Source organism: Pristis pectinata, chromosome 1 (assembly GCF_009764475.1).
Source record: "Pristis pectinata isolate sPriPec2 chromosome 1, sPriPec2.1.pri, whole genome shotgun sequence".
NCBI lineage: Eukaryota > Metazoa > Chordata > Chondrichthyes > Rhinopristiformes > Pristidae > Pristis > Pristis pectinata.
The window spans coordinates 119,258,925-119,278,244 of NC_067405.1; the positions used below are offsets into that span (position 1 = coordinate 119,258,925).

General features: G+C 40.0%; 2 protein-coding genes across 11 annotated transcripts in view; both read right to left on the reverse strand.

Annotated features, from left to right (window-relative positions):
- The window catches only part of mark3a (MAP/microtubule affinity-regulating kinase 3a), a 114,774-nt gene extending 113,687 nt beyond the window's left edge, over positions 1 to 1,087 (reverse strand). For 4 of the 10 annotated variants that reach the window (XM_052010386.1, XM_052010357.1, XM_052010367.1 and 1 more), the window contains exon 1: positions 341 to 1,008. In XM_052010386.1, the coding sequence (XP_051866346.1) occupies positions 341 to 391 (51 nt within the window). In that variant the 5' untranslated portion in view covers positions 392 to 1,008. Of the gene's footprint in view, positions 1 to 340 lie in introns of all 10 variants that reach the window. The other 6 variants (XM_052010377.1, XM_052010352.1, XM_052010422.1 and 3 more) reach the window with 4 other exon arrangements.
- A 9,432-nt stretch (positions 1,088 to 10,519) lies between these two features.
- eif5 (eukaryotic translation initiation factor 5) lies at positions 10,520 to 17,843 on the reverse strand. The gene is made up of 12 exons (XM_052021937.1): positions 17,750 to 17,843; positions 17,465 to 17,617; positions 16,197 to 16,476; positions 16,038 to 16,119; positions 15,020 to 15,192; positions 14,679 to 14,790; positions 14,465 to 14,595; positions 14,177 to 14,338; positions 13,666 to 13,827; positions 13,419 to 13,583; positions 11,933 to 12,070; positions 10,520 to 11,724 (listed from the first exon to the last, which is right to left on the reverse strand). The coding sequence occupies exons 3-12, from the start codon at positions 16,266 to 16,268 to the stop codon at positions 11,629 to 11,631; spliced, it is 1,293 nt and encodes a 430-aa protein (XP_051877897.1). The 5' UTR covers positions 16,269 to 16,476; positions 17,465 to 17,617; positions 17,750 to 17,843; the 3' UTR covers positions 10,520 to 11,628.
- Positions 17,844 to 19,320: the final 1,477 nt, after the last annotated feature.

Below are 19,320 nucleotides of genomic sequence, written 5' to 3' on the forward strand. Positions count from 1 at the left end.
GGACTTGCTGCTCACTTGAAGAACTAATCAACTAATTATCAAATCTAACGCCTGCGTGACGTGCACGGACACCTGCCAGCTCCCCTATACCCTACTGACACAAAAGCGGAGGGAGTAGGAGGAGATGCGAACTAGTTAAATGGACATTCAAATATCACGTTGAAAGTATTTTCAAATCCCCAACTTCAAACATGTATTCCAGTTTACTGCCTTGTTATTTATATTATTTCCAAGCCATACGTGGGCAAAGCCAGGTAGGGCATTTACACTCATGTTCACAGGTTCTACGATATTCCTGTTCCACTTTCCTGCGTCTTTGACTCTATAAAAGATTACTTACATGTTCTGTTTCGCGTTCATTCACTGTAGGTAATGGCGTTCGAGTAGACATTTTGTTTTTTCTTCTAGTTGCAATTTAGCACCGAAGTAATTGTAGAAGACTCGATTCAACACAGCATGAGTGGCCAAACGTTCACAATTAGCAGGCTTTCACTGAAGCCGGCTCGACCGATTGTATTTTATATTGTACTCGGTGACATCCAGCTGCCTTTAACAAATACACGCCTAGTGAAGTCAAATACCCTTTGGAGCCGTCCACATTTTAACATCTAAATAATGTGCCAAGAGATTGAGAAACGTTCTTAGTGCAATTATTTTCAAACGCTGCTGATTGTTGAGGTCTATCCCGAGAAGCTGCTACGGTCAAGGTAAACCCACTGTCTTGTCAGCCTCAATAACAAGGCCCGGCTTCAGCGGGGCGACCGCTCAGCGGCCACCGCACAGCAGCTTCCCGGCTCCGGACGCGAAAGACGTGACGATCCAAACTCGGCTTCTCGCTCGCCAAACATGGAGGCCGCGGGGAGAGAGCGATGCCGGAGGGCGGCCAGAGATGCACGGGTGGGTGGGTGGGTGGGGGGAAGGGGAGGGGGGAAAGAGAGAGAGAGAGAGAGAGAGGGTCTTGCGAAAATGGCCGCCCCGCTCTCCCAGACTGATCGCCAAGCCCAGGGCAGCGGCAGGAAGCGCGTCACCCGCCGCCTTCCCACCCATTGGTGGGACCGGAAGCGGCGGCTGGAGATTGAATGCGACTGAAGGGAAACAGGTGAGAGGGAGGTTGGTGCTGGGCCGCAGTGCGTCAGGGAGCTTCACCGTTGCAGGATCAGAGAAAGTGAGGTATCCCCGAGAAATTCAGCCGACAGAATAGATCTGATCTGATCGGGCCAGCATTGGGCGAATTCACAAATACACTGCCTTCCCAGGGAAGGGCCGCTTACATTTTGTCAACATTAGACATTGAATTAAACTGGCTGTTCAGTCGCTGGATAATCTGAATGTACCATAGACCCAATTGCAGAGAAATGCGGCTATTTTTAAAAAGGCGTAGAACTCGACGAAACCGCCAACCTTTACCTCACAGAAAGTGGGTCTGTCCTCTCCTGCACAAAAATCTGGTCCAATCATGTTATCGCTCTGCCCTCAGGTTTATCTACGTTTATAGTTTATAATCCTAAATAAATTTTGTGTGAATCGTTTTATTTCAACTCTGTCGTGTTCTCAGTAACGATTTAAAGTTGATGAAACTCAGGGTCAGATTGATCGAATCTACTTTAATACTACAATATCTAGGTAATTTCATTTATGTTACATATTAAAAGCAAATATTTCTCTAGTTGGTCTTCATGCTTGGACCTCCGTGTGGTTCTTTCTTACATTGCCTCCAACAATAAATCGCATTTATTTTGTGCCTTTAATCGAGCGTAATCTAGTAAGAATGCAGACCCAAGGAAAGAAGACAATATCGTGATGGTTAAAGAACTTTGGTTAAGCAGTTTTAGAGGAGGGGTGTTGGAGATGTGGACAATAATGTAATATGGGGACACAAGAGCTTGCAGATGCTGGAATCTGGAGCAAAAAAACAAAGTACTGGAGGAACTCAGCAGGTCAGGCAGCATCTGTGGAGGGAAACGGACAGTTGATGTTTCGGGCCGATACCCTTCATCTGGACTGAAAGATAGAAGGGAGATAGCCAATATAAAGAGGTGAGAGAAGGAGTGGAGCAGGAGCTGGCAAGCATGTGGTGTAACATGTGGCCCAGATCCAATATTTAGAAGAGGAGTAGATAAAAGACTAGAATTAGAAGAATAGAAACTTTGGAGGAACAGGACATTATCAAGGTATGGAGGGTTGAGGCTAAGAGGATATTTAAACAGCAGGACAAGAATTTAAAATGCAAGCATTAATGCAAACAAAGGTATGGCTGTGGTTAGTATTTGCATGTCTTGTTAAATTCTGAATGGCCAGGAGGTATTTCTGAGTAAAGCAGTTAATCATCTGAGATTGCCTTTAACATATTGGAATTCTACTGCCTTGACTGGCAATTTGAACATATTATTTATCGCTTTGTCTTAGTAGGATAAATGCATCTGTTCCTCTCTCATCCATTTGTCACTATCCTGGGACTCCCTGCCTACAACATGTTAGTGTGAGTACCATCATCACAAGGTGCAGTTATTCAAGGAAAATCATTTTAATGCTCTGGTGAAATTAGGAATGTGTGACAAATGTTGTTTTATCAGAATTTATTTATATATCATCCAATCTATTTATTTATTCATTTATTTATTTATTTATGTTATAAAACAAAAAAATTGTAAGTATAAGCATGTAAGTCTGACAGATCTCATTCAACTTTATCCTTAATTATTTCAATGCCATTCATCAGGTATGTAATTTTTTTTCTTGTTTCTCACTGTGTACTTGTCTGGAATAAATTACCTTCAGAATTACGCATCCTCTCAACAGATTTGCCTCTCCTAGTCTAGTATTATTTGAAAACTTTACTAGATCCATGTCACTGAAGTAAATTACAAATAATGGGGATCCCAGTGCTTACTCCTTCAATACGCCATACACATTCCAACTACACAACATAACTTTTTAAAATTATTGGCCACAGTTTTCTGCTGTTTGGCCAATTTTTCCAAAATGCTACTACCAAGATCTGTGCATAATTAAATTGGAAAATTGGTTTATTATTATCACTTGTACCGAGGTACAGTGGAAAAACTTGTCTTGCATACCGTCCATACAGGTCAATTCATTACAACAGTGCATTGAGGCAGTACAAGGTAAAACAATAACAGAGTGCAGAATAAAGTGTTACAGTACAGAGACAGTGCAGTGCAGGTAGATAGTAAGGTGCAAGGTCACAATGAGGTAGATTGTGAGGTCAAGAGTCCATCTTATCGTACTAAGGAACTGTTCAATAGTCTGATAACAGTGGGATAGAGGCCGTCCTTGAGCCTGGTGCTTTGTGTTTTCAGGCTTTTGTATCTTCTGCCCGATTGGGGGGTGGGGGGGGGAATGGTGGTGGTAAGAAGAGGGTGGTGGGATCTTTGATTATGGTGGCTGCTTTACCAAGGCAGTTTCTTGCGGTCATGGGTGGAGCAGTTACCATACCAAGCCATGGGTCATCCAGATAGGATGCTTTGTGTGGTACATTGATTAAAAATTGGTGAGGGTCAAAGGGGACATGTCAAATTTATTTAGCCTCCTGAGGAAGTAGAGGTGCTGGTGAGCTTTCTTGGCCACGGCATCAATGTGGTTGGACCAGGACAGGCTATTGGTGATGTTCGCTGCTAGGAACTTGAACCTCTCAACCCTCTCGACCTCAGCATAGTTGATGTAAACAGGAGCATGTGCATCACCCCCCCCCCCCCTTCCTGAAGTCAAGGACCAGCTCTAATTAAACTTAAGTATTAGTTTTCCATATTGAGCTTACTCAGATTATTTTTGTTAGTTTAAACACGCTACACCTGGGCCTGTAAATTAAAAATCTGCAGAAGCTATAAATCTGAAATGAAAACAGAAAAAGCTAGGAACACTCAGTAGGTGAGGCAGCATCTGTTAATGTTTCAAGTCTAAGACTGTTTGTCAGATCTGGGAAAAAGATAAAACTGGTTTTCAGTTGTAGAGAGAACGGGGGAAGGGGGATGGAGAGAACAAAGGGAATATCTCTGATAAGGTGAACACAAGCAAAGGATTGTAGACCAAACTGTATTAATGGAGAGAGAAAAACAGAGCAAAATCACAGATGGACTGGCCAGTCCTGATACAGACAGGAAAAAGCAAGGCACTTGAAGTTGTAGAATCCAGTATTGAACCTGGAAGCTGCAATGTGCCCAGATGGAGATGAGGTATTATTCCTCAGGCTTACTTTGAGCCTCATTGTTACAGTGTAGGAGGCCACAGACTTGTAGGTTGGAGTGGGAATGTGATGGACAATTGAAGTGACAGATCAAACACTTTATGTTTGGTTCCCCTTAAATAGAGGCCATCCTGAAACATTGTCTGTTCCTCTTTCCAGAGACTGAAAGATGTTGGTGTTCAAAGGGATGTGCGTAGCCTTATACACGGATCACTGACAATTACATGTGGGTACAGCAAGTAATTCAGAAAGTGAATGCAAGAGTATTTGAGAATAAGAGTAAAGACATCTTACTGCAGTGATGTGGGACTATGGTGAGACTGCACCTGGAATGTTCCATAGAAGTCTAGTCCCCCTACCTAAGTGAGTGTGATTGAAGGAATGCAATGATTCCTTTGATGGGATGAACACAAGGAAATAGGGGAAGGATTAGGCCACCTGATCCTTTAAGCCTGCCCTGCCATTCAATATGTTGTGGCTGATCTACTCCAGATGTCAACTCCTCCTCTGTACCAGATCCCCATAGTCACCAATCCCCCAAACTTTCAGAAATGTACCTACCTCCACTCTAACTATTTCTAATGAGCTAGCTTCCACAGCACTCTGGGGTAATGAATTCCAGGGTTTCACTATCTTCTTTGAGAAGAAATTTCTACATACCTTGGTTTTAAATAACCAGCCCCTTAACTTGAAACTGTGCTCCCCCACCTCCCATTTGAGACTCTCTCATTAGTAAAAAGTTTTTGACATCAACCATGTCATGCCCCCTTAGGATCTTGTATGTTTCAAGAAGATCTCTTTATTCAAATCTCCAAAGAATGCAGACCCAACCTGTTTAGCCTCTCTTGATAGGACAGCCTTCTCATCCCTCAACTGGCCTACATAATCTCTTTTAGACTTCTTCCAATGCTTCTAAGTCCTTTCTTAGGTAAAGGGACTAAAACCATACATAGTACTTAAGGCATGACCACGGCGCTACCCTGTATAATGGTAACAAAACTTCCCTCTTTCTGAACTCCAACCCCTTTGCAATAAAGGCCAACATGCCATTTGCCCTCTCAACTATTTGCCGCACATGCCTGCTGATTTCATGTGATTCATGCACGAGAGAACCAAAATCCCTCTGAACTTCACTCATTTGCAGTTTCATTACTTTCAGGTAATAATCTCTGCCTTTTGATTCCGTTTATCGAAGCACATGACCTCTACTTTCCCAAATTAAACTTAATTTGCCAAGTTTTCACCCACTTGCTTAATCTATCTAAATCCCATGGCAGTGCCACAATTTCCTCATCACAATTTGCTCTTCCAGTTGAAGAGGGGTTAACAAACTGGGTCTATACTTTCTTGAGTTTAGAAGAATGAGAGGTGATCCCATTGAAACATACAGAGATTGACAGTAGATACAGGAATAATGTTTCTCACCTAGAGCCAAGGTTCACAGTTTCAAATAAGTAGGACAGAGATGAAATTTCTTCATCTACAGGGTACTGAATCTTTGAAATTATTGACGAAAAGAACGACTCAGTTGCTGAGTATATTAGAGACAGAGATGGCTAGATTTTTGGATATTAGGAGAATCAAGGGATATGGAATTAGTGCAGGTGTAGCAGTAAGAGATCTCATTGAATGTCAGAGCAGAAAGGAGGGGTTGAATAGTCTGCTTTTTAATGTACTTTTGAATTAGTTTTAACCACCTGCCTATCTAGTTTGCAGAAAATATGCAGGGTTAAAAATGCCTTTTGGGATACTTCCCTGGATGTGAAATGAAAAAAACAGAAGAGGTAATTTGATGATATGATAAGGAAAGCTTTTACATCAGAGCAAATGAAGTAAAATGGCTTTCTTGTCTGTAATATGTAAGCAGTTAAAGACCCCAATAGCTGCTTAAGAATATAATAAAGATGTGATCTTTGTTCTCTTCATCTGAAACATTGAAGAACTATGAAGTGCTCCATCTGGTGGTGTAGCCAAGTAGTTCAGAACTTGGAGCGCGTGATGATTTGTGCTACATATACAGCATAAATATGTAATGCACAGGCAAAACTGGGACTGTGGATGTGTAGCCCAATTATAGAAACTATTCGAGTTCCATTTACAATGCCATTTTACACCTGGCTGATAGGTTGAAATTTACTGTTTAAATTAGAAAACTGGACCTCAAGCAGCCTGGTTACTGTATGTTGTAACATCATTTTACTAAAGATATCAGTTGCTGTCCCTCTGAAGAATACCTGCAACTCTAAAAGAGTGTAACAGCATCCAGATACATTAATATCAATTGTGTCTTTTGGACTTGTTCTGGTTTTGAAGATCAATCACTATTTTGACACCTGGAAGACAATTTGCAGGGAAGCTGTAGACCACATTTTGAGTGTTCCAGTTCAGTTCTCAACTTTTCAGCTTCTGGTATATTGGTTAGCTGGTCTGCCTGTAAATACTTGCTTCAGTCTTTTCTAACTTATTAAAACAAAAATAAAATTGTTCTGTCTGGTTCTCTGATTGAAATATCTGTGAATGGGGACAGTCTGTACATGCCACAAACTTCACCCATATATCCTGTGATTCTATGACTTTGCAGTGTCAATTGAACCAAATCCATTGGCCAAGTTGATGCCAGATGATGGCTGGATCTTCCTGGCCTTGGAAAATCCAGCATTCATCTATTTGCCCTGAAATGAATTCTGCAGTTATTGGTACAGTATTGATCAAGTGACTGATATCACAAATGCATTCCAATGGCAGAGCCAGGCCTTCCTTCAAATGGCCACAGATCAAATCTGACATGGGTAAGGGAAGTAGGTATGGACATTTTGCCTGTAGAACAGAGGTAAGTTAATTTTAATTACTTAAGTGATCTTGTGTTTCTAATAAACGTTTAGTTTTGTTATTTTTAAATTTTCTTTGTATTTTGTCTTGCATTTTAAATTTATCTTCTTTCAAGGAGCATTGCAGGAATGAGCCCTCAGGACAACTCATCTGAAGTAGGCATGGGGAGCGTGTGGACAGTGATTCCAGATGGTGGGTCATTCCAAAAAAGATCCCAGAGATTAATCAGGAATTCTTTGTCCATAAAAATGACTGTTGTTCTTTTGCTGGCTGGACAGTTTAGAACTAGAGGTATAGTCTCCAGGAAGGGGATCAGCCATTCAGAAATGGAAAACAATTTCTGTTCTGAGGAAGGTTTGCTGGCTGGAAACATTAAATGGTTCTCTTTCCATGCTGCCTGGTTCTTCCAGTATTTCTGTTCTTGGGTCAGCCATCCAGGATTCAGATGAGCAGAAATTTCATCACTCAGAGGGTTTTAAATCTTTAGAATTCTTTACCTCAGCGAGCTGTGGATACTTAGAAATTGAGTATATTCAAAACTAAGATTGAAACAAACCAGATATCGAAGGGAATCAGGACATATGTTGATTAGGTGGGGAAGTGTACTTGACTCATAGCATCAGGCATGATCTGAGTGACTTAACAAGCTTACTCATGCCTTATTGCAGATTTGATGTTTTATATTTCATATGAGCATGCAAATGTAATATTTTTCAGGTAAAGCAACAATGTATTCAGGAAAAGGTAAGTAATGTAATAATGGTTGCATCTTGCTGCAAACCTCTTACCAAAGTCAAAACAATTGGAAGACAATAACCCTATCAATAGAATAATTCAGATTTAAAAAGTCTCTGGTGTATTTAACTTGGTTCATATTCATTATTGTGTTGTTATACCTCAATATTTCATTGTTTTACTGGATTTGTGTGGAATGTAGCAAAGGAAAAGTGCAGTACAGTAGAACATAAGCACGTAGTCTCAATAAAGCTCTGATCCTGCATGCCACAGCTATCCTTGTGTATCTGTAATCTTTTGTTTTTTGTGACGGTTCACATTAGGGTAAAAAAAGGGCAAGATAATAAAGGTATCCCTATTAGGCATACACGTGAAATATTTTCCAAAGCAGTGCCATGTTCTGTAGTGTACTTTCAGAACTTACAAAAGAGAAAGTTCACTAATCATACCAAATAATTAAATGAATGCATGATAGTTGCCTTTAAAATTGACTGTGAATACTTTCAGCAATAAGAACTCATGGGAGATACAGATTTTAAGAAAACGATAGAACTTTGCTTAAACTAGGCAAGTATGTAGGCACAATAGCATAGCGGTTAGTGCAACGCTATTACAGCACCAGCGATCAGGGTTCAATTCCCATCGCTGTCTGTAAGGAGTTTATACATTCTCCCATGTCTGCGTGGGTTTCCTCTGGGTGCTCTGGTTTCCTCCCACATTGCAAAGACGTACGGGTAGGTTAATTTGGGTTTAAAATGGGTGGCGCAGACGCGTTGGGCCAGAAGGGCCTGTTACCACACTGTAAATAAAATTTAAAATTTAAATTTAATTTGAAAGATAACTAGATCCTGTACTGGTTTTATGTAAAAGCAGGATTAGAATCTAATTCTGTGGGAGAGCAAAATTGAACAAGTTGGAGGAAGTTATGATTAAACAGAATGCTGGAAACACATAGGTCAGGTAGCACCACTGGGGAGAAAAATCATGTGTTAGATCAGAGACTTAATCAAAACTGGAAAAATATTAAGTGTAATTTAAATCACAGAGAAAGGAAGGTGGAGAGGAAACATCTGTTGTAGGGTGCAGAGCAAAGTTGTCAAGAAAAAGCCAGCAATCACAATCCCTCCTGATACTTACCATTGTTAGTTTCTTTAAAGAACCCATTATCATTTGTTTTAATTAGTAACTATGAAACAAATTTGGAGTTTGGAAGGATCCTGGATTTGAAAAGTTAACTCTTCCACAAATGCTGCCCAACTTGGATTCCCAACATTTTTATTCTTTCAGATTTCTAGTATGATTTTCAAATACAGTTTGAGAGTGTGTGCAAACTCCATCCATTCTACAAATGATCTATATTGGCTTGTCTGAAGTTTTGCCTGGTTTCCTAATCCATAGTAAATGAGCTAGGTAGAAGTTTTAAACTTTTCCGATTGGAAAGTCATGTTTCAAATAACTGATAGCAATCACATTGTGAAACCAACATTTGAATGAATAACTGAAATTAAGAATTTTAGTTTTCATAAAATTTAGAAATGGATGGTACTAATGGTTTATTCAAGAATCAAGATTTCAGCTCTCCCTCTGTGCTTGTTCCACTCCCATTAACTACAGGTTTTTATTTTTTTTTGCCTTTTCAAAATTACACAACCATCATGAAGCAGGTTGTTACAGGTACTTAAAGTAATGATACCTAAATGCAAGCTCAATAGAATGATGGACATGAAAATCTAGTCCATTTATTGTTCTTTTGTTACACTTTATTTACATCACATGGTGAAGCTTATCATTTCTGCAGGTAGGATTAATGAAGAGTTAGGGGTAGGGGAAGACTGTACATCCATCAAGGAAAAAGAGCATTTAAAGTGAAACCTGTAGCTTAAAAAGGGACAAATACCAATAAAAACTGACATGGAAAGCTGAAATGCCTCTTAGCCACTTAAAGCACTCTGAACAATGTCTTCAGAAGTCAAATCTTAAGTAGCCTGCCATTATGTATACTTGCAAAAGGCAAATGGAAAAAATGCACTCAAGTATGCAAAGCATCAAGCATTCAACCTGTTAGCATCAACCTTAACAGGAACTCAATTCTCACCCCTTTGTGGAAACTAACCCACAGCATTTAATTTTTCTAACTCTGCAACATGCATGTTGCATAGAGATTAAATGGTAATTAGCCCTTTGTAATACCTTGAGATGACATAGCATGGGCAGATAAGGTTCTACTTGGTCTTGCTGAGAATAGTTCCATTCATGTGTAGAAAGTGTCGAAGTATTAGCTATGTAGAAACTGCTAATCCTGAAATTTTTACCATTACCTACTTGGTTCAGTGAGTCATGCATAAAAAACTTGCTTTGCTTAAAAGTTTTATCCCCATCAAAGTTTTAGAAGATTAGGCCCTGGCCTTGTCAGGTGCAATGATTGGCAGTAATACCTTCCCTTTGCCCAAATGCAGCAGTCACAATCTAGGCCATTGCACTAAATTGCTTATGCTGATAACAGCTAGTGAACAATGTTTTCAAACAAAACAGCAAGTCAATCACTGGGAAGATACCCACTGCTTGGGCAGTGATGCAAGAAAGTACTCCCTACTTAAAATGGCTGTTACAACTGGAATGTAGATTAATCACATGGAACCAGATTGCAGACAAAAAGATACTTCAAAGTTACCACTTTGAGCTTGTCGTCAACTACAAGATGCATTAATTTAGTATCTTTCAAGAACAAAGTCATTAAAGATTAAACCCCAAAACCAAAAATAAACTTTAATTTACTAACAGAACATTTCTTGCATTTATTACACAAGGATTGCACCATTAGGACATGCTGGTTGGATTTCTAAACCTTGCAGTTTTTACATGAAATACAGCAGTCAAATTGGAGAAAAAAATCTTTCAACATCTACATTTGGGCATTAATGCAAAATTAACAACAGTCATGCCAGACTCCTATGCACAAGGCTAAGAATTGAAAAGAATACATTTATGAAACTTTTCACTTGAAAAAAGTGTACAGCTCCTTGCCTAGAAATGAATGCAATGAGCACATCCTCAGCTAAAGCTTGTAGCATCTACCCATGAGCATCAGGTATACTCTCAAACTCATGTTTATTACACAAGCTGCTGGATTCACATTTGAACACTTATGATTCACTGAATTACATCAAATTTGAGATAATTATTCATGTCCCATGTTTTGTATCATTCTGCAGGACTCTGATGGAAACAAAATGGTTATTATGTTGTGCAAGTGAAATTTTTCCCCAATCAGTACTGATCTTTGGATGAATTGGTTCAACAGTTTGAATGGTAGAAGGATATCACAAGCAGCTTTTCAGCTATTCAATAATTGGTCACTGTACCAGAAGTGTAATACCACCACTCCCAATTTAATCCATCCATATAACAGGTTAATTGTGACATTCTAATATTCCATTTGCAAAATGTTGCTTACATGTTTAGTATTTCAATACAAATGAGGGATGGGGAAAGTAAACAACCTTTGCAATTACCAACTAGTGCCAAATAAAACCAATGTAGAGAATACAGAACAATCCCCTTTAATTTTTTTTATTTTACATCCCTGTATAAATGCGCAGTAAATGCAGAAACATCACCCAATATCAGTGAAAATGTCATTGCCGAAAACAAGATTAGGAGGACCATTCTACCATTTGGACTTCACGTGCTGTCCTTTAGATCCTAATTGGTAGGAGGCAAAGAATCACTAGATCAATACCATTGTAGAATGTTTTTAAAACAGCAGAGACCAATTTTAGCAGTTGCAGTGTAAACAAAGGAAATCTCTCCATTGCTGTGACTTCCAATGCAAAAGTGAATTTCCCCCCCAAAGTAATACATCAAATAGCATCAATATCTATATCTTCTTCCTCTTTTGTCTTAATGGTTTTCAGAGTTTCCACTTTTACTTCCCTTGCAGAGCTGTCATAAACCACCTGCAAATTAAAGCAGTACATCAATGCTATTGTAGAATTTGAAGTGAAAATGAAACATGCAAATATTCCATTATGCACAATTGGAGCCAGGTTAAAAATAAGGCAGCTGCAATTATTGACAAATGTACTTAACAAAATTGATTTTGCCAACTATAATCTTAACATCAGTTACACAAATAGTATAAGCTGCTCTAGCATTCCCAATTACCTCTACATCTTTATCTTCATCTTCCTCCTCCTCCTCCTCTTCAGATTCCTCTTCTGCTTCTTTTAGCCACTTAATAAATGGATCTGCCTTTGAATGTATCTCTTTGGCAAGTTCTTTTGGGACATACTTCTTCGATACCTATGCAGAAATACAGGATAAATCATGTTTGACCAGTTCTATCCAAGTTGACCTAGTACTCGAGTTCAAAAACACCATTTACAAAAACAATTTTCAAATGCAATTATTCTATAGAATAGTTAACTAAAATTGTTATGCTTAAGCCACTTAAAAATAACTAATCAAAGGTCATGTTGCTGTGCTACACCCACCTTTTTAAAAAAAATAAACAGCAAATAGAGAATTAAAATTACACCACATCCCCAACTGTGATCTAGAAGATTCCCACCACCAAGCAAGGATCTTCTCCCACATTCAAGCTGAAAGAGCAGCCTACACAAGTAAGACTTTCCACGCCAAATGAGCTGTTTATACAGAGTGGCATTTAACCAAAGGTAGCTATCAAGATAGTGTTACGCTAACGGCTACACTATCACAGTGCCAGCGATGCAGGTTCAATTCTGGCCACTAAGGAGTTTGTACATTCTCCCTGTGACTGCGTGGATTTCCTCCAGGTGCTCTAGTTTCCTCCCACATTCCAAGGACGTACAGGTTAGGAAGTTGTGGGCATGCTATGTTGGTGCCAGAAGCATGGCAACACTTGTGGGCTGCCCCCAGAACACTATGCAAAGATGCATTTCACTATTTCCATGTACGTGACTAATAAAGAAATCTTAATTGTGTTCAGCATGAGTGCACTCATGGTCAAGGGTAATACTGGTATGGATGAAAATTGACTTACAAAATGTGTCAGGATAAGTGGATCATTTTCAAATTAGTAATCAGTAATACTGGGCTGCGAGCAATCAGTGCTGGAGCATCAACTATTTACAATCTACATTAAGTGTCTTGGATGAGGAAGCTAATTGCACAATACCTAAAGTTATTGAAGATACAAAAGATAGATCAGCAAATTGCAAGGATAGCTAAGATAAGGTTACTTTTAGAGACTGCATCCGGAGTGCTGCAAGTTTCATCTCTGATGCAATTTAGGTTTCCTTCAATATGCAAGTGTTACACCATTCATTCTTAGGATGATGGGTTTGTCATATGAAGTTGATCCTACAATCACTGGAGTTATTGAAACAATTCCTAGAGAGACCAACCATTTCCCCTAGAAGGAGGGAGCATAGTTTAAGGGCCTATTCATTTAAAACAAAATGGAAGAATTTCCTGAGGGCCAACATTCTGGAATTCTCCACCCTGCAGATCTACAGATGCAGTGTCAAAAAAAAAGGCAGTGTGTAGAAATGATATTGAGATTAAGATTGAATCAGCTATGATTTTTATTGGATGAAGTAGACCTACTCCTGTTTAATTTGCTTACATGTTCCATTTTCAATCTACAGCACATGCATACTCAACTTACTTTCTCCGCCCAGGCAAGGATGACCTCCTCTTCCAGGAGATCAGCATCATACAGTTCCTTCAGGACATGCGGAACCCTAGGAAGCAGTTGCTCCCGATGTATCTTCACCAAACATTCAAAGCCTCCAAGTAAGTATTTCTGGGCTTTTTTATTGCCATGGCAGAACTAAATTAAGAGAAAGAATTCATCATTCACACACAAAAAATAACCAACACCACTCAGTTCAAAGTGGACGAAAAAAACTTACACGCAAGAAGTGTCGTTTATATTTTTTGATCTGCTCCCGTATGTTTTCATCAAAAAGCAGTTCGCTTAATATAAGGGGACCCATAGCAATGACATCTAGCCGTTCAGCTTCTGATAGAAGTTCTTTATCAGCCGAGTCAATAATTCCCTCTTCCTTTTTCATCTGTGGAAGAGTAAAAAATGGTTGAGTCATCAATACACTAGACACCAAGAATGACCATTACATTTCATCCACTATATGCTTTCTGGATGGGGAACACTTTCATAAATTTTGAGATCAGACAATTAACAATAGTGATTGGCCATAATTTTGTTCATTATAAAATAATCAAAGATAAGAATTTATGCATTTTGGATGTCAAATTCTGTTTGAACATTCAAATTAGGATTTGGTTACTCACACCTGCTCTGCCATGAAATTATGGCTGATCTTCCAGATAGTAACAAACCCACAGCCACCCCTACCCTAAACTCAAAATAGCAAGCAATGCAGAAGGTCCACACATCACTACCTTGACAAAGTTGTAGAATAAGTTCACCCTCTCTTCCAAGGTTTTCCCCAGGTCATCACTGAGTGTCAAATTTTTGGCATGGTCACTGATCTCACCCATCCGACGCCGCTGGGCCTCTTCTGTAGTTTCTTCACACCAGTCTTCATCATCATCCTCACCATCCTAAGATAATTAAAATACAACGTGTGGACTTTCAATACTCAAGGATGAATGGATCCATCCTCAATGTCAAGTTTCAATCAATTTCAAATCTCTAAGAAGAAAGTTAATTGAACAAAAAAATATTACCACTGCTTCTGGAGCATCAAATTCATTATGGGTGGATGATTCAGAATTGGACACTGATCCATTCTCTTTATCCTTGCCCTTCTTGTTTTTCTTTTCTTTTTCCTTCTTGGCTGAACCACCGTCCCCATTTTCTGCAAGGTAAAAATCCTTACATTAGATACTTAAATTTAAAAACTGAGAATGAAATTCTGCACTTGCAGAAGTTGAAACTTACCAGGTGGATTTTTTAGAATGAATGTGCAGAGCTTGTGACGCGTGTCAAGCATGCCTCTGTATCCACAGGCTTTACAGGAAATACCAATAGTTTGTTTCTTTGGATTGACATGCTAAAAGTGAAGAACCACAATTTAGAGGCAAAAATGGATTTTTCACTTTAAGGCTCAAGCAAAAGCTACAGCTCACTTACATAGTAACTAAGATTTTCAATTTAATATCAAACAACAAGACACTTGAGATTGCAAACTTTAAAAATGTAGTCTTTAATTATAAGATTTAAGGGCTCCTTGCTGAAGAGATAAAAATAAAGACAAAAATTTCCTTCCAAATATCACTTACCAGGTCAGTTTCAGGATTTTCACACTCATTACAAAGGACAAATTTTCGAATGAATCCATCTAGCATGTCTTGCAGCTTATTCGCCTCATGGGATCCATTCACAATATAACGATCATTCTTTGAATCAAACTGGGTCTGAGCTCCCAGCTCACAACCAAAAAACTTGGTGGGATCTGCAGGACAAAAATGTAGATACAAGTTTTTGAACCCTCAAGAAATATTCCAGCCTCATATGGTATTTAAAAATAACTTAAATCCAAAACAGAAAATGCTGTAAACACCCAGGTAGTATCTGTAGAAAGAGCAATAATCATCCTTAATCCAAAAAATGTTAACTCTTCACACAGGTGCTGCCTGACCAGCATATCCCATTTTTAATCTTGTTACAACTGATCAATGCCCTTTTCTGCCAAGAGCAAAACAGTTCTCCAAGAATAAAATGGGTGTAAAAACAGACAATTAAACTGGCTGGAGCTCCCAATCCACTTGCTAATTAAACAATCTCAACCTAGAAATCTTACTAAAGGTGATGTCAAAGGGTTCATGCAAATCAGAAACATTCCCTAAAGAGAATGGAAGACAGCAATATCAGACAGACAAGACGACCCAGTAATTCAGCCACAAAAAGCACTGCCACACTTTATTCCGCTCCACTTTAGACAACATTCTGAATGGGCTTAATCTAAGATTTGTATCAGTGGCAGACATATTCCAATCACTGGCAAATCAGTCTTCAGTTCTGGGCTTTTCCCCCACTGCCTGAGCTTTGGCTGTTTAGGCCTATACCAACCCTAATTGTCAACTCATGTTTTGTGTTTGCCAAAAGTGACCAATTGGTAGCATAAACTCACAAAATTAAAGTGCATAAAAAAAACTTTCCAGTTCACCAATACAAACAATCTTAAAGCTAAAATCAGTATTGAGGAGAGAGGTGAAGTTGACGAAGAGTAGAATCATGGACACAACCACTATCAAGATGGTAATCATTATGAACAGTACATCTTTAACTGGTACTCACACGTTGGAGGCCGATTAAGCGCCTTAGCAACGTCAACCATGTTGACTATTACTGTCTTTATTCCATTCCCTTTGCCCTCGACCTGAAGAAAAAACAATCACATTTCAGCGTGGAACATTAGTTTTGCCACGATTGTCATTTAAGTAGTACTAACCTTACCTTAGCAATCAGACGGGGCATTTTGTACCGATAGAACTGATCGGAAACACTGCGGTTGACGTTGACAGCCATTCTGGTTTACTATTAGATTTATGAGTAAAGTGAAAAGATCTTTGAATGGAATTTTTTGGTATCTTCTGTCTGAAGAAGAATGGATGACATAAACAATTGCAAGTGTACTCGGTCTCTGACATGAAAAAGTTTGCGCCACTTAGGCTGCAAGTTCCCCACTTGTTGGTTAGGTTTCCCCGACACAGGTACCAACGGCTGCGCAACAGCTCTGTAAAAAAAAATATGGCATAAATTCATATAGCTTTCAATAAATAGTATTATTTACTCAATTTAACCAAATGTTGTTAACATGTGAAACTAGGAGATTGAATAAGGCCATTGTAAATGTCAGCAGGAAATAAAACGTGGCCCAAATTTATATTCTTAACCTTGAGCCCATGTGTAGGAGTGTGACAGAATAGTGGGATGTTGCAATCCCCCTTAAAATCAACACCAAGATTTTCAGTGTATGCATAATAATTAAAATGTATTTCCTGTCGCAAGAAATACAAAAATCACAACCAGGTCGTCAAAACAAAAGAAAACATTCACACAGATGGCGGTCATATCTTACAATCCAAATGAATACTGGAAAATGTGTATTCAAGATCTAATCAGAATACAGGGAAAGACTCGCTATTGCGATCACATTCGGCGGTCTGGAACATGCGACACGTTCATCATATTCATCGTCGGTTAGGTTTGAGCCATAAGTTGGATTTATTAATTAAATGAATTAAATGCATGGGGCATTTTTGAGGGAAACCCGAAAAAAATCCACGTTGCGGGCGGGGGAAAAGAAAAAAAAGTGCAGCCGAATGCTGAGTCATTCCTGATACAGCAGCCTCCGCAACACGTGAGTCACTGCCGAGCGTGGCCATGCGTACGTTACCGAAAATTTAAAAAAAAGTATTTTTCGACCGCATGATCAGACTTTAAAACATTCTCTGGCGAGAAGTCGAGATAATACGCGGCCATTACGATAAAAAGGGCCCAATTAATCCGAGCCCCAAGTTAGTTAGGGGCAAACGAAGCCGCCTGGCGCATAGTGCGTCACACGGAGCAAGGCTGGAGCCAGCCCAGCTGGGGCCGCAGGACGCCATCTTGACAAGCTGACGACCCGCTCCTTCGACACGCTTCCACCGGCCGCCTCCTGCTCTAAACCACCCTTCCACCGCCACCCCGCTCGTCGCCCTTCGACGCGCCCAACGCCTTACCGTTTTCACAAAACAAAGACATAAACACAAGCCTAATCGCTCTTGGATATGAACTGCTGGACGGCACGTCACGGTGCCGAGGCGCCGAACACCTTCTGTGCGAAAGAAATAAAAAGCCCTTTCGTGGAGCGAGACGCCCTCGTTCACGGGAATCTGTTGGGGAAAAAAAATTACTGGTTAACGAGAATCGTATATGCTGCTAATTGCCGGTTAGTTCCTTAGTTTCGGCCGAGGGAATTGCTAACAAGCTCCCCTTTCCCCCGCCGCTTCCATCCCCGAGCTCACCTCCACGACGTTAACCAACAACCAAAAAACGCCTTTCTGTCCCACCGCCAGCTAACTGCAGCGCAACCTAACTTGATAGGACACCGGTCCCGCCTCACCCCCCCTGCGATTGGCCGTTGCGCAGCCACCCAGTATTTCATTGGGAAACCGTCGCCGGTGCTTTATCCTCCGTGGTCCAGTTGCCAGTCACTCAAAATGACATCATTGGCGTGTGTTCTTCAAGGTAGGTTGACGGAGAAGCGCGGGCTGCTCTCGCGATAATAGCGGCGGGTTTCAATTGGCGGAGGTGTTGCGGGTCTACGTGCCTCGCTGGTGATTGCATCATATGTGCGGGGGGGGTTGCGAAACTGGAGCGATTGTGCTGTTATTGTTAGGTGAGGTGGCCCGGCTCAAGTTTCTAGAATAATCGGCTGTAGTGTTGATGGGTTTGCAGCACAGTATCTAAAATAACTGTATAGAATTAATTTATACCGATATTTTCTCACCCGTGAAATATAATTATTGCCATCTGTAGAAAGAGTATATTTGAATTATTCGTGTAGAATAATTTACGATGATATATCTGCACAGCGGTTAGTTACAGGAGTCCAAGAATACATCACACATTTTAAAATGTAGTCACTGCTGTTAGGTTCCATGGAACAACCTATGTGATCATTAACTGTTGTTGATTCAGAAATAAATATTGGATGTCAAAAGGTTCCTTGCTCTTTGAGTAGTGCCTTACAACCTTTTTCCACTTGGTAGGCAGATAACCTCATTTTAATTTCTGATCTAAAAGACTGAACAGCTGCTAGGAAACATTAGTATACATGTGTAAGTCTTTGAATGATCCTTCAACCTATGACCAGAATTAAGCTCAAGCAAAGTATGGTCTGACCAGAGCAATATGCATGTTAATCACAAATTATGACAGCATACTTTGTTCTTGCTAAGACATTCAATATTCCACTGGCATGTTGACTCCAATGGAAGTATTTTACAGCCTTTGTTACTTTTGAGTTGGTATATGGCTTCCTTGATGTTTGTCGTTCAAGTGTGATGGCTAGATGCGCTGCTGTGGGATGGAGTCAGGTGCACTCACGATGAGCACAGAGTAATGGAGGAAGGGGCCTATGAAGTTTTCTTTTCGGCCTCTCTCTCTTTGATGAGTCCACTCCTGTGTCCACTTTTTCTGGGGCAGGGGACCCTGGGGGTTAGGATTGTAGATGACTGAAGATCCTGCACATGTCATGGTTGTCAACCTGCTGAGCCTCCTGCACTCCCTTATCCACCAACTCTTCTTTAGGTCCTAGGTTTTCTGCTGGATCTCTGCCTTTAGGTGCCTGTAAAGATGTTTGTTTCCTTAAGGATAGATGATGCTTGAACTCAGGAACAACCTATAGGGTTAATTAGCTCCTTAATGTCCTGGACCTTCTCATCAAATCAGTCTTCTTATTTGAGAAGCCAAGATTCTCTTTGCAGGTGCCGACTGTGGAAAACTCACGGCCAATCATCTGTGGAGAATTTGCAGCTCCTGTACTTATTATTTTAACACAGGGGAACACCATTTGGCCCATGGGTCTATTACT